This window comes from Cetorhinus maximus, chromosome 19, assembly GCF_964194155.1.
Source record: "Cetorhinus maximus chromosome 19, sCetMax3.hap1.1, whole genome shotgun sequence".
Taxonomy (NCBI): domain Eukaryota; kingdom Metazoa; phylum Chordata; class Chondrichthyes; order Lamniformes; family Cetorhinidae; genus Cetorhinus; species Cetorhinus maximus.
The window spans coordinates 9,981,480-9,997,147 of NC_135897.1; the positions used below are offsets into that span (position 1 = coordinate 9,981,480).

General features: G+C 45.2%; 1 protein-coding gene across 2 annotated transcripts in view; it reads right to left on the minus strand.

Annotated features, from left to right (window-relative positions):
• Positions 1 to 1,315: 1,315 nt before the first annotated feature.
• The window catches only part of dzip1l (DAZ interacting zinc finger protein 1-like), a 128,501-nt gene continuing 114,148 nt past the window's right edge, over positions 1,316 to 15,668 (minus strand). For both annotated transcript variants that reach the window (XM_078563462.1, XM_078563459.1), the window contains one exon: positions 1,316 to 1,516. In XM_078563462.1, the coding sequence (XP_078419588.1) occupies positions 1,425 to 1,516 (92 nt within the window). In that variant the 3' untranslated portion in view covers positions 1,316 to 1,424. The remainder of the gene's footprint in view (positions 1,517 to 15,668) is intronic.

Consider the following 15,668-nt stretch of genomic DNA (forward strand, 5'->3'; position numbering starts at 1 on the left):
TTATATAGCACCTTTCACATAATAAATTGACCTAAGCTGCTTCACAGAGATATTCTCAAACAAAATATGACAATGAACTGGCTAATAAGATGATGTTAGTTGCAGATGACCAAAGTAGTATGCTTTAAGGAGTATATTAAAGGAGGAAAGTGAGGTGGAGATGCAGAGGAGAGCTTTAGGGAGGGAATTCCAGAGCTTGAAGCCTTGGTAGCTGAAGGCTCAGCCACCATTGGTGAGAGCAACTATAATCGGGGATGCTCAGGAGTCAGAGTAAGAGAATTGTGGAACAAGATTCCAGTGAAGGCATTAAAGGAGAGATGGTGGTTTCAAAAGGCAAGCTGATGTATTTTTGGAGAGAGAGAAGGAATTACTGGGATACAAGGAGAAGTCAGGAGTGTGGTCTATCAAAAAGGGATGAATTTGTTGGGGTTGTCCATTTTCCTAAAAAGTTTCTAGGATCTAGCGCCTAGAATTCCAGAGGGGTTTCTCTGGCAAGGGATCAGCACAGCCCCTGGAGGTACAACATTCTAGAGGTCTTTTCAATATCCTGCTGAAGTTACAGTGGGGGATCAGGAGAACCCTGTGGAAATTCAGGCCCAATCATCTTGCAATATCTGAACACCAAACAGAAAAGGCACCAAACTAACCTTGGGAGTGGGGGCCTGTCAGGCAGGTTTACATTGCTGCTATTAGACAGACAGGAAGAAATAGCCTTACCCTTTAGAGATACAGGGCAGAGTGTGAAAAGTATGGTAGAGTTGCCAGCCTTCCAGGATTAATTAAAGATTAATCTCCTGAATTAAAGTTTAATCTTCAGGACTCTGCTGTGAGCCACCTGGGAGGAAGTTCAAAGGGGCATTAAAAATACGTGGTTTTTTTCCCCCTACATTACAACAGTGACTCCACTTCAAAAGTACTTAATTGACTGTGAAGCGCTTTGGGACATTCGGTGGTTGTGAAAGGCACTATATAAATACAGGTTTTCTTTCAATTTTATCATTTTCTTTGAACACTTATCAGTCATAAAAATTTGGGGAACGGATAGAGAGTAGAGTTTATTTGACTGGCAATCAAGAACCATCCAATTGAGTTATGGATTCTGTTTGTTTTCCAATTGGCACAGGAAAGCAGTGCCCTGTGGGAATGGATGAGTCAGGTGACCAATGTTGGGCAGAGAGTGTTGGGGGGGGAGGGGGGGGCAGTCGGAAATTGGAGGTCATATGATGAGACCTCTGGGATTATGTTCAACTAGTGTTGTCAACACTAAGAAACAGCAAGTGAGGTCAATAGACAGGCTCACAATGAAGCATCTGCCAACAGCTGCCCACAAACCCCATATCATTATTCTCCCACTACAACCAAACCCTACAGCAGTGAGGCTGAACAGGAACAGTTCTCTTGACTGAAGCAGGATTCACCGGTGCTCATGGGAAATTGAACTCGGAGTCACTGATGTCCGTTACCGTGGCAAAGCTGCTGCTCTTCATCGACGTCCCAATGCTAGCCTCCTTCAGCCCTGAAACAAAAGGGGAGCCAATTCAACTTTCCTTCTTGCTTGTACAGAAGGTGATCAGTCCTACCCTTCACTCACTAGCCAGTGTGTGCCAAATGTGCTTGTGCTAATGTCAAGGACTGCCATGTCCTGTAACCTCCTGTCCACCACATATGCAGGTGGACGACGTGGGACTTCCACATCCAGAGACATTGCACAACCAACCATTCCCTAACTTACACAATCTACTCAACTGTGCTGTGGACCTTTACAGACAAGTCTTTGCGATCTTGTCTGTCACATTCAAGGCCAACCTGAAGCCCAACATAAACAGTGATTGGAGATCCCTGATACAGCAGTCAATCAAACACATAAGGCTGGGTTACTACTATTAGTAAACCTTCTACTATTAATAAAGCCTTACAATTACTAAAATTACCCAAATTTCGAAAGGCAAATGAGAAAAATACCCACCAGCCAATCAACTTGCTGTTATCTTGTGACGCCACATTTAATTTTCCCAGAACACGGCCAGTGCCCTCTGGACCATGCTTTTATGAAGTCTCCTGGCACACCATTCACATGCTCTTTTATGAAATCTCTTTACAAGGTAGATACTTTTTATTTCTTTATTCTTTCATGGGATGTGGACATTGATGGCAAGGCGAGTATTTGTTACCCATCCCTAATTGCCCTTGAACTGAGTGGCTTGCTCGGCCATTTCAGAGGCCGGTTAAGAGTCAACCACATCGTTGTGGGTCTGGAGTCACATGTAGGACAGACCGGGTAAGAATGGCAGATTTCCTTCCCTAAAGGAGATTAGTGAACCAAATGGGTTTTTACAACAATCGATGATAGTTTCATGGTCGCCATTACTGAGACTAGCTTTATATTCCAGGTTTATAAATTAAATTTAAATTCCACTAGCTACTGTAGTGAGATTCAAACTCATAACCCCAGGGCATTAGCCTAAGCCTCAGCAACATTACCACTATGCAACCATCTCTCCCAAGTGTTCACTTGAGTGAACAGCACCTCCTTCCTCACTGCACCAAATTCCCTCACTCACCAAATTCCCAAGCTCACAACCTTTATCTAGCTGCACTCAGTGATGAGCTGTTGGCCTCACAAAAAATGCCTGTTGCTAATGAGTGAGCTTTTTCTTATTCGTTTATGGGATGTGGCCATCGCTGGGTAGGACAGCATTTATTGCCCATTCCTAATTGCCCTTGAGGAGGTGGTGGTGAGCTGCTTTCTTGAACCACTGTAGTCTATGTGGCATAGGTACACCCACAGTGCAGTGAGGAAGGGAGTTCCAGGATTTTGATCCAGTGCCAATGAAGGAACGGTGATATATTTCCAAGTCAAAATGGTGAGTGACCTAGAGGGAACTTCCAGGTGGTGGCATTCCAATGTATCTGCTGCCCTTGTCCTCCTAGATGGTAGCGGTCATGGGTTTGGAAGGTGCTGCCTAAGGAGCCTTGGTGAGTTTCTGCAGTGCATCTTGTAGATGGTACACACTGCTGCTACTGTGCGTCGGTGGTGGACGGAGTGAATGTTTGTGGATGTGGTGCCAGTCAAGTGGGCTGCTTTGTCCTGGATGGTGTCAAGCTCCCTGAGTGTTGTTGGAGCTGCACTCATCCCAGCAGGTGGAGAGTATTCCATCACACTCCTGACTTGTGCCTTGTAGATGGTGGACAGGCTTTGGGGAGTCAGGAGATGAGTCATTCGCCGCAGGATTCCTAGCCTCTGACCTGCTCTTGTAGCCACAGTATTAATATGGCTAGTCCAGTTCAGTTCCTGGTCAATGGTAACCCCCAGGATGTTGATAGTGGGGGATTCAGCGATGGTAATGCCATTGAGTGTCAAGTGACGATGGTTAGATTCTCTCTTGTTGGAGATGGCCATTGCCTGGCTCTTGTGTGGCATGAATGTTACTTGCCGTTTGTCAGCCCAAGTCTGGATATTGTCCAGGTGCTGAACATTGTGCAATCATCAATTAACATCCCCACTTCTGCCTTTATGATGGAAAGAAGGTCATTGATGAAGCAGCTGGTTGGTCCTAGGGCACTACCCTGAGGAACTCCTGCAGTGATGTCCTGGAGCTGAGATGATTGACCTCCAACAATCACAACCATCTTCCTTTGTGCTAGGTATGACTCCAACTAGCAGAGAGTTTTCTCCCTGATTCCCATTGACTTCAGTTTTGCTAGGGATCCTTGATGCCACAGTCAGTCAAATGCAGTCTTAATGTCAAGGGCAGTCACTCTCACCTCACCTTGGGAGTTCAGCTCTTTTGTCCATGCTTGAACCAAGGCTGTAATGAGGTCAGAAGCCGAGTGGCCCTGGTGAGACCCAAGCTGGGCATCAGTGAGCAGATGATTGCGAAGCAAGTGCCGCTTGATAGTACTGTTTATGACCCCTTCCATCACTTTACTGATGATCAAGAGTAGACGGATGGGCTGACAGTTGGCTAGGTTGGATTTGTCCTGCTTTTTGTGTGCAGGACATACCTGGGCAATTTTCCACATTGTTGAGTAGATGTCAGTGTTGTAGCTGTACTGGAACAGCTTGGCTAGGGGTGCAGCAAGTTCTGGAGCACAAGTCTTCAGTACCATTGCCGGAATATTGTCAGGGCCCATAGCCTTTGCAGTATCCCATGCCTTCAGCCGTTTCTTGATATCACATGGAGTGAATCGAATTGGCTGAAGACTAGCATCTGTGATGCTGGGGACCTCAGGAGGAGGCCAAGATGGATCATCCACTCAGCACTTCTGGCTGAAGATTGTAGCAAATGCTTCAGCCTTACCTTTTGCATTAATGTGCTGGGTTCCTCCCTCATTGAGGATGGGAGTATTTATGGAGACTCCTCCTGCAGCGAGTTGTTTAATTGTCCACCCCCATTCACGACTGGATGTGGCAGGACTGCAAAACTTAGATATGATCCATTGGTTGTGGGATTAGTTAGCTCTGTCTATCACTTGCTGCTTATGCTGTTTGACATACAAGTAGTCCTGTGTTATAGCTTCACCAGGTTGACACCTCACTTTTAGGCATGCCTGGCGCTGCTCCTGGCATGCCCTCCTGCGCTCTTCATTGAACCAGGGTTGATCACCTGTCTTGGTGGTAATGGTAGAGTGGGGGATATGCCAGGCCATGAGGTTACAGATTGTGTTTGAGTACAATTCTGCTGCTGCTGATGGCCCACAGTGCCTCATGGATGCCCAGTCTCGAGTTGCTAGATCTGTTCAAAATCTATCCCATTTAGCATGGTGGTAGTGCCTCAGCACACGATGGAGGGCATTCTCAATGTGAACACAGGGCTTCATCTCCACAATGAATGTGCGGTGGTCACTCCTACCGATACTGTCATGGACAGCTGCATCTGCGGCAGGCAGGCTGGTGAGGATGAGGTCAAGTATATTTTTCTCCCTTGTTGTTTCCCTTACCATCTGCCGCAGACCCAGTCTAGCAGCTATGTCCTTTATGACTCGGCCAGCTCGGTCAGTAGTGGTGCTACCGAGCCACTCTTGGTGATGGACATTGAAGTCACCCACCCAGAGTGCATTCTGTGCCCTTGCCACCCTCAGTGCTTCCTCCAAGTGGCATTCAACATGGGGTTGTACTGATTCATCAGCTGAAGGTGGGTGGTACATGGAAATCAGCACGAAGTTTCCTTGCCCATGTTTGACCTGATGCCATGAGACTTTATGGGGACAAGAGTCGATGTTGAGAACTCCCAGGGCAACTCCCTCCTGACTGTATACCACTGTGCCGCCATATCTGCTGGGTCTGTCCTGCCGGTGGGACAGGACATACCCAGGGATGGTGATGGAGGTGTCTGGGGCATTATCTGTAAGATATGATTCCGTGAGGATGACTATGTCAGGCTGTTGCTTGACTAGTCTGTGAGACATCTCTCCCAATTTTGGCACTAGCCCCCAGATGTTAGTAAGGAGGATTTTGCAGGGTCGACAGGGCTGGGTTTGCTATTGTCGTTTCTGGTGCCGAGGTTGATGCCGGGTGGTCCGTCCGGTTTCATTCCTTTGAGACTTTTTAGCAGTTCGATACAAATAAGTGGCTTGCTTGGCCATTTCAGGGGGCATTTAAGAGTCAACCACGTTGCTGTGGATTTGGAGTCATATGTAGGCCAGACCAGCTAAAGATGGCAGATTTCCTTCCCTAAAGGGCAGTAGCGAACAAGATGGGCTTTTACGACAATGGTTTCACTTAGACTTTTAATTCCAGATTTTTATTGAATTGAAATTTCATCATCTGGTCGTGGAAGGACTCCAACCCGGGTCCCCAGAGCATTACCCTGGGTGTCTGGATTACTAGCCTAGTGACAATACCACTACACCACCGCCTCCTCAAGAATTCGCTAGGGTCCTACATACATCATAGGACTGCAACAAACACATTATAGGTAGGCTGCTGTCTGAAACAGGCTGTGTTGGAAAGGGCCCTAAACATTAAACCAGTGAGGGGATACAGAAAGGTAAGTGTACCACTGTGATTTTCAGGATAATACAGATCCTCATTCTGCTGAAAGAGTTCCTCAAAATTTGGGCCATCATGTTTAATCAGAATGCTGTTAGGACAACCAATGTTTATGTATGTAAATGTGGTTAGGAATACAAGCCAATCTTGAATCTATTAACAGTAAATGTGTAAATTCCTAAGAATTACAAGAATTGGCGCAACGACCTGGAAGGCAGGCCTGCAGTTTCTGTTCCAAAGGTTGAACAAGATAAACGTTTCTGCTCATTATTTGCTCGCTATTTCTACTGGGCAGACATGGGAATCAGATTAGTTTCCCATGGCAACACTTAACTCTCCCTTTTTGATTTGTGAGACAGGAAAGACAAATACTCAACACAAAAACAGAATTACCTGGAAAAACTCAGCAGGTCTGGCAGCATCGGCGGAGAAGAAGAGAGTTGATGTTTCGAGTCCTCATGACCCTTCAGCAGAACTGAGTAAAGTTAGGAGAGGGGTGAAATATAAGCTGGTTTAAGGTGGGGGGGTTGGGGGAGAGAAGTTGGGGGTGGGGGGGTGGTTGTAGGGACAAGCAAGCAGTGATAGGAGCAGATAATCAGAAGATGTCACAGACAAAGGAACAAAGACAAAGTGTAAAAGGTGGTGATATTATCTAAGAGAATGTGCTAATTAAGAATGGATGGCAGGACACTCAAGGTACAGCTCTAGTGGGGGTGGGGTGGAAAGACTGACAGGGCATTACAGGTATAGATTTAAAAATAATGGAAGTAGGTGGGAAAAGAAAAATCTATATAAATTATTGGAAAAAACAAAAGGGAGGAGGAAGAAATGGAAAGGGGGTAGGGATGGGGGGAAGGAGTTCAAGATCTAAAGTTGTTGAATTCAATATTTAGTCCAGAAGGCTGTAAAGTGCCTGTCAGAGTTTCACTCTGGCTCCTGCTAGCACAGGCATCAATAACCCTCTTTTCAACTTAATCCAACATCTTCTCTCCCCAGGAACCTGCTCTTAAAATGAGGGAACGAGGCACTTGGAGCCCAGGATTTCTTCAGGCACAACGAAGCATATCAGTCGCCACCTGCCCAATGATAATAAGAGTGAACATGCATTTATATAGCACCTTTCATGGCCTCAGGTCAACCCAAAGCAACTTGCAGCCAATGAAGTACTTGTGAAACATAGTTATTGTTGTACTGTAAGAAATCCAGCAGCCAATTTTGCACAAAGAAAACTCCACAAATAGTAATGAATAAAGCGTTAATCTTTTTTTTAAACAATACTGGTTGAGGGGTAAATATTGGCCAGAACACCAGGAGAATCCTCCTGCTCTTTGAATATTGGCATGAGATCTTTTACATTTCCCTGAGAGAGCAGACAGAGTCTCAGTTTCATGTCTCATCTAAAAGACGGCACCTTCGACAGTGCAGCACTCCCTCAGCTTAGATTTTTTTGATCAATGTTCAGGAGTGGACATGGACCCACAAAAGAGCGTGCTATCACTGAGCCATGGCTGACAATGAAAAGTGACCAGCTGGTGTCAACTTTCCGGCATATTTTGTGAAGGGAGAGACTTGCTCTTTAGTGTGCAAGTGTCTGACATACCACAGTGATAAGAAGAAAGCCACATTCCTGGCACACCTTAACTGACTAGAGGTGACCACAAAGTCATGAAGAAAGCAAGCTGACATCTTGGTGATACCTGATTCATGCCTACTGTGTAGTCTTTTAAGTCAAAGCTAGGGACTAATAAGAAAAAACTAGACAGCGCGTATGTAACAAAGGATCTGGCTAGCATTATCCCATTCCTGCAAAAAGGATCTAGGGCAGATTTCAAAATGATCTCTCTCATTATAATTTTTGTTATCTGCAAGAGGCGGATTTCATTATTTATTACCGATCGTCCTGCAGATACCAGATTGGAAATAACCACTGGTAATGGTGTACAGATGTTCCACCTGGCTACATGGTATTCCACTGTCAGCTACTCAAACAAAGGCTTTACCTTCTTTCTCTTAAATGGGTTAACAACAACATTAAAACAGAGAGCAAAAGAACGTTACACAAACTCTACAATTTTACCTAAAGTCAGGACCAAGCCAACGTTTTTTTGTTATATTGTTTAGTTTCGTTGCAATCATGTACATTAGCAGATCACTCGTGGCATTTTCAATATAAGTGGGAAGTCAGAAAATGTTATAAAGGCAGGGGCTGTGCACCACGAAATGTACAGACTATTTCTTCATTCCAAAGACGGGGCTGTATTTTCAAATGACCTCACCATCTAGGTCAACACAGTACAGTCACTATGAAACTCTTTCAAGTTATCAACAGTCACAGATTGCAACTCTTTCAAGTACAATCACAGTTCTTGGTTTCCGGGAGTGGGACATGAACCCACAACCCTCTGATTCAAAGGCGAGGGTGCTACGAACTGAGCCACAGCTGACACCTCCTACAGTCACTATGAATAGGCACATTGTAAGGCCAAATACAGACTGCTTAAGGGAAATTAAAAGGCTAATTGCTTTCCTTCCCCTTTACAATATTTAACTATGACTCATGAAATTTGCAGTTATAGGAAACATAGTTGTTAATGTTGCAATTCTATCACAATGAAGTGCATACTCTAGTTGTAAGTGAGAGCAACAGTTACTAATTGGGGAAAGGTTAGGGCATTATTCTTAAGTGTATACAAGAACCAGCTTTCAACTGTGGCAGGGAAGAAATCCTCTGGGTTATGTGAATAAATCTGTATTAAGAAAAGACTGCCTCCAGATTCTTCTTTTGCTCAGTGAACGATGAGCGAATTTCAACAATATAAAGTGTGACATAAGTGAGAGAGATGGCTGTCTGATTTTTTTCAACTGGTTAATCCCCTGTGACACTGCACAAGGAACCACAGAAAATCCCCTGAACAGCACTGGAAAGTTTTACCTTGGGGTTCTTAAACAATGGGATGACAACACACTCTAAAACAGTGGAGAACAAAAGCTGCTCCTCCCAGGATAACATGGGGATTCAAGCTAATGGAATAAACTGAGAACGTAAAGTAGACCACAATAGTTTTAACACCATGCAATCACAATCGGTATACTGAATACGCTGAATTCAGCAGACACCACATGGGCCCTGACACACCGAACTATCATAACAGCATACTGACTAATAATGCTTACATAGCTAAGCAGGCATGAGAGAATCAATAAATTCATAGAGCAACAGTCATATGAACAAATCAATAAGCTAATGGGGTGCAGAGCATAGGTACAAATGAATAAATCGATGCAGCAACGGATACCAGTAACTTCAACAATTGCTGTTGCAGTGGGCTTAGCAACAAATCAATAAGCTAATGGAGGAATGCAGGCAGCAGTGAATTAATAGATCCATAGGGCAGCAGACACAGAAAGAGGAGTTCCTCAGGCTACTGTCCTCAGCCCAACCATCTTCAGCTGCTTCATCAATGACCTTCACTTCATCATAAGGTCAGAAGTAGGGATATTCGCTGATAATTGCACAATGTTCAGGACCATTCGCAACTCCTCAGATTCTGAAGCAGTCCATATCCAAATGCAGCAAGACCTGGACAATATCCAGGCTTGGGTTGACAAGTGGAAAGTAACATTCGCGCCACAGAAGTATCAGGCAATGACCATCTCCAACAAGAGAGAATACAACCATCAACCTTGATGTTCAATGGCATTACCTTCACTGAATCCCCCACTATCAACATCCTGGGCATTACCATTGACAAGAAACTGAACTGGACTAGCCATATAAATACTGTGGCTACAAGAGCAGGTCAGAGGCTAGGAATCCTGTGACGAGTAACTCACCTCCTGACTCCCCAAAGCCTGTCCACCATCTACAAGGCACAAGTCAGGGGTGTGATGGAATACTCCCCACTTGCCTAGATGAGTGCAGCTCCCACAACACCCAAGAAGCTTGACACTATCCAGGACAAAGCAGCCCACTTGATTGGCACCCCATCCACAAACATTCACTCCCTCCACCACCGACGCACAGTAGCAGCAGTGTGTACCATCTACAAGAAGCACTGCAGGAATTCACCAAGGCTCCTTAGACAGCACTGTCCAAACCCACGGCTGATACCATCTAGAAGGACGAGGGCAGCAGATAGATGGGAGCACCACCACCTGGAAATTCCCCTCCAAGCCACTCACCATTCTGACTTGGAAATAAAACGCTGTTATTTCACTGTCACTGGGTCAAAATCCTGGAACTCCCTTCCTAACAGCACTGTGGGCGTACCCACACCACATGGACTGCAGTGGTTCAAGAAGGCAGCTCACCACCACCTTCTCAAGGGCAATTAGGGATGGACAATAAATGCTGGCCCAGCCAGCGAAGCCCACATCCCGTGAGTGAATTAAAAAAAACTACATCAACAAATCTGTTCCTTGTGGGGTTAGCTGGGGGAGTGGTGTTGGCCAGGGTACTGGGAAACTCCCTCCTCACCACTGAAAAATATCAAGGGATGGTTAACATCCACTGGGGCTGTCAGATAAGTAGATGGGGCCTCAATGTCATGACCTACCATGAGGACAGACTTTCCCTTTGAAAGGCTTGGAGGGTAGGAAGGCAGGTAACAGGGCAGAGGGGTGGAGGGTGTAAATTCCAGAGGACAGGGTTGCGTAGACTGAAGGATCGATGTCTGGACTGCGAAACTATATCAAGAAAACTGTCCTGTGACTGACATAAAACTGGTATCAAATGCTGTTTAGATGGCTAAAAAAGATTTAGAATTTTAACGACTACTATTGTCCATGATACACATGACCAAGTCAATCTCTGACCCAATTTTGAACTGGTGATTCAGTGACTGGGGGATAATATCATTCAAGCTCCATTCACCAGTGAAGAAGGAAAAACAACGCAAGTAATGGAGGAAGCCATTCAGCCTCTCCAGCTTGCTCCGCAACTCAGTTAGATCATGGCTGATCTGTACCTCAGCCCCCATTTACTTGCCTATGCACCATGTCCCGTGATACTCTTACCTCACAAAAATCTGTCAAGCTCAGCCTAGAGAATTTCAATTGTCCCAGCATTGATCCAACTGTTACCGCTAAGGAGAGAATCCCTTGGGTGAACAAAAGAGACCTTGACCTGATCCAGCGTAATAAGCAGTCGGGCAGCCCACAGATTACATAGATCCTGCTAGAGTTTCAGTGTGGGATCAGCAGTGGATCAAACGTGTCGGCATTCTGAACTTCACACACTCTTGTCGCCGTTCTTGAGCTGTCCCGGAGCCGCTAATCTGTTGGAATATCGGCCCTCAAGAGGTCCGGCCCCACCCCAAAATCTCCAAACCACAAGAGGACGACCTGTTAAAATGCCTAGCGAGAGATCCATCATCAAGGACAGTAGGTAGTAACCTCGATCACTCCATAAAAGCCCATGCCATCAGCACAAATGAAGTGAAGGAGTGTTTAGCAGGAATAAAAGGAAGGTGGTTGGAGGAGACGGTATGTTCCAGAGATTTTTTCCATCAACTAGACTCCAAGTTACTGCAATAGCTGCTGAAACAGTTACATTTTTTAAATTCGTTCACAGGATGTGGGCTTCGCTGGCTGGGCCAGTATTTATTGCCCATCCCTAGTTGCCCTGGAGAAAGTGGTGGTGAACTGCCTTCTTGAACCACTGCAGCCTATGTGGTGTAGGTACACCCACAGTGCTGGTAGGAAGGGAGTTCCAGGATTTTGACCCAGTGACAGTGAAGGAACGGCGATATATTTTCAAATCAGGGTGGAGAGTGACTTGTAGAGGAACTTCCAAGCGGTGGTGTTCCCATCTATCTGCTGCCCTTGTCCTTCAAGGTGGCAGCGGTCGTGGGTTTGGAAGGTTTTGTCTAAGGAGCCTTGGTGAACTCCTGCAGTGCATCTTGTAGATGGTACTCACTGCTGCTACTGTACATCAGTGGTGGAGGGAGTGAATGTTTGTGGATGTGGTGCCAATCAAGCGGACTGCTTTGTCCTAGATGGTGTCCAGCTTCTTCAGTGTTGTAGGAGCTGCGCTCATCCAGGCAAGTGTTCCATCACACTCCTGACTTGTGCCTTGTAGATGGTGGACAGGCTTTGAGGAGTCAGGAGGTGAGTTACTCATCACACAATTCCAATACTATAGAATGTGGATGCATCCCAAGATTATGTTGGCGACAACGGTCAATGCCATACTCAAACTGGGCAAGCTAACTGATGGTCCGGAAAACTATAGATCAATTATCATCCGGAGAATCAGTACTCTGTTGAGTCAGTGATGCCTGAAGAACAAGCAGGATTCTGGCATTTGCCACCAGTTTGCCTACTGAGGTCAGATTTCAGGGGAAATCCAATGCTGCAGGCTTTGTAAACCTGTTATCAGCCTGCAACACGGCCTGCATTAAAGGACTGATGCTGAAATTTGCGAGGATCATCCTCATCTCAAGACACTGCACAAGCAATGGGCAATGATGAATAATAGGCAAAGTGTTTATTTGTGTGAAAAAGTCAGCTCGCCTCAGTTCCTTAACAGCAGGCTTCCTCAAGGCTTAGTATTTGTACTGATGCTCCTCAGTGCCTCTGTGGATAACATGCTGCCAATGAAGTCATGTCCTGTCAACGCAAGCAGTCACCTTCTGCCACCTTGAGTTCATCTTGCACAAAGAGCTAAACACCAGAGAGCAATGAATGCTCCACTAAACAACATCCGCTGTGTTCCATCCGGATAACAGGAACACTATGTGCACCCTGAAAGTGACCACCTGTGGCAATACTATCAGACATGACCCCACTCTGACCTATTTTGGACCGAAGCTGGACGGACCGCACACTAACCACCTGAAGAAGGTAGCCACCAAAACGAAGATAAGGGTCAAGCTGGTCCAGTTATCAGCAACATCTGAGTTATGATAAATGTCGTCATCAGAAACAAATCTCTTGGAAGTGAGCGTTTATTGCCTATCCCTAACTGCCCTTGAGCTAACTGCATGACTTGCTCGGCCATTTCAGAGGGCAGCTAAAAGTCAGCCATATTGGATTCACTCTGCTTCAACATCTAGTGCATGTCATAGCTGATGCTACAACCACCTATAAATCATTTAATTTCTCCATCTCAAAGGTAAGCAGCGACTGAACCACTAATGGTAAACCCTGGGGAAACTGAACACTGGGATGACAAAGAGTATACGTAGTACCTGCAGCCAAGAGAAGACTAGGCCTATCAACTCTGGCAAAGTCTGGCCATAATACTAACATCCATGTCACTTCCACAAGGGTATCAAGCTCTCTTTAGATTTAAACATCTTGCCCTGCAAACTGGTAATCATATACAACATACAGTGGGCAAATATCACTGGAAAGTCTAGGAATTTTTTTTTTTTTTAAAACTCGTCCTGTCACAGTGAACAACATGACTTTTGCACTGTCAGCTGTGGCTTAGTTGGTGGCACTCTTGTCTCTGAGTCACAAGATTTTGCATTCAAGACCCGCTCCAGAATTGTCAGAGATGCCATCTTTCTGATGAGATGTTAAACCGAGGCCCATCTGCCTGTTCGGGTGGGTGTAAAAGGTCCCATGGATATAGTTATCTCCAATATTTATTCTTCAATCAACATCACAAAAACAGGTTATCTGGTCATCAGGACATTGCTGTTTGTGGGAGCTTGCTGTGCACAAAATGGCAACCCTTTTTCTACATTACACAGTGAATATAAAATGCAAGTCTTTTTTAAATGGTTTATATCTAGCCAGTAATCGAATGTTGCACGAAAGCAAAATACTGCGGAAATCAGAAATAAGAACAAAAAAAGCTGGAAAAACTCAGCAGGTTGAGCAGCAGCTATAGACAAAAAAAGAATTAACATATGAGGTCAATGAACAAGGTCTTTGAATACTGCAATCTTCTTCACTGGGGTGAACAGAATATTTATCTCTTAGAGCTGGACTCAGTATAGTCCAAAATCAGCTAAGGCCAGTGATGAGATGGAACTGACCATCTCCAACCTGGAGGAGATATGTAGCTGGGTGGTCAGTTCATTCTAATGTCACAGCTCCAAAAGCCAAACTATGGTGACAGCCAGGAAGATGAGGGTCTTCAGCTGTACTTCAAAATCTTGCCTGAATCCAAACAGTCTGTATCAAATATCCACCTCTGAGCTTCACAGAAGCTAGACATTGGTTGTAAATGGCATTGCAAAGTGATTTGGGACAGCCTGGGGTTGTGAAACGTGCTTGATAAATGCAAATTTGTTCTTTCTTTCTTTCTTTACCCATGAAGCTCAAGCGGAGGGTTAATCCACTGACCCGGTATCCAGAATTATCACAGTACTCAAGAGATCATGGTGCCTTGTTACCCTTGAGGCATCTCCTCGGAACTTGTATGTTTTCAAAGCCACGAGGCCTAATTCTCTCTCCCTGTCTCTGTTTCAGATTCAGATTCTCTCAGGCTGCACCCAGTCATTGCCTCAGGTTGCACCCAGTCATTGCCTCAGGCTGCACCCAGTCATTGCCTCAGGTTGCACCCAGTCATTGCCTCAGGCTGCACCCAGTCATTCTCTCAGGCTGCATCCTGCTGTGCTTCCTAATATATGATCAAATGGGAACAAAAACTCAGCTGTTTGTTTCGGCTGGGCAATCTTCGAATGGGAGTCAATGCAAATGAGATATTACTCATCCCCATGCATTCACCTAATTCACACAATAGGAGCAGAAAGTGCCGTGTATTCCTGGTACATTACAATGAGTTCATCCGGAAGACTTCAAACACACATCGTTTCTCATGAAACACCATGAACATATTTCTCACATTACAGAAAAAGTTGGCCGGACCTAATTCCTGTTAAAATTCTAAAGATACACCCTGGCACAGTGCATGGTGAGAGAGAGTAGCACTGTTTTACAATGCTGAACATATTACATAGAGAAAGAAAATAGAGCTTGCAATAAGATAGCACCATCCATGTCCTCAGGACACCAGTGAGTGCTTTACAGCCAATAAAGTGCTTGTTAAAACATAATCACTGCAGCCAATTTGCACACAGCCAGCTCCTACAAACAACACTGTCATAACGGCCAGATATTCTGTTTAATGATTTTGGTTGAGGGATAAATATTGGCCAGGACATCAGAGAGAAGTACCCACTTCTTCAAATAGTGCCTCGGAAACCTTTACATTCACCTGAGGGTGGATGGGACTTTGGTTTAATATCTCAGATGAAGGGTAGCACCTCCAACAGTGCGGCACTCCCTCAGTACTGCACTGGAGTGCAGCCTCAACCCTAGAGCTTCTGGTTCAAAGGTGAATGTTTGCCCACTAGCCCACAGCAGCTGAAGCATCAGACTGAATAAAGAAATGTTAAGAAAGCTTTTGCTACATGTGATGCTCTTGCTCCTGTTGGGGACATTTAAATTAGGAAATAAATGAGGCCTGGTTCAGAGAAGATGTGAAAAAAATAATGAAATTTCTACAGCCATCGTTGACAAAGAAGCAGTATGGAGTGTCAGAAAGAACTGCTCTTTGAAGCAGGATCCTAGGAAGAGGAGGTGTAATGGCTGCAGAGGCAGAAGAAGAACAGGAAGCAGGTTATCATGGGAATGGGAATGGGAATGGGAGACTTAGACCCGGATTTTTGCCAACTTAATGGCCTCTCAGATCCACATACCTTCCCAATGCCCTTTCATA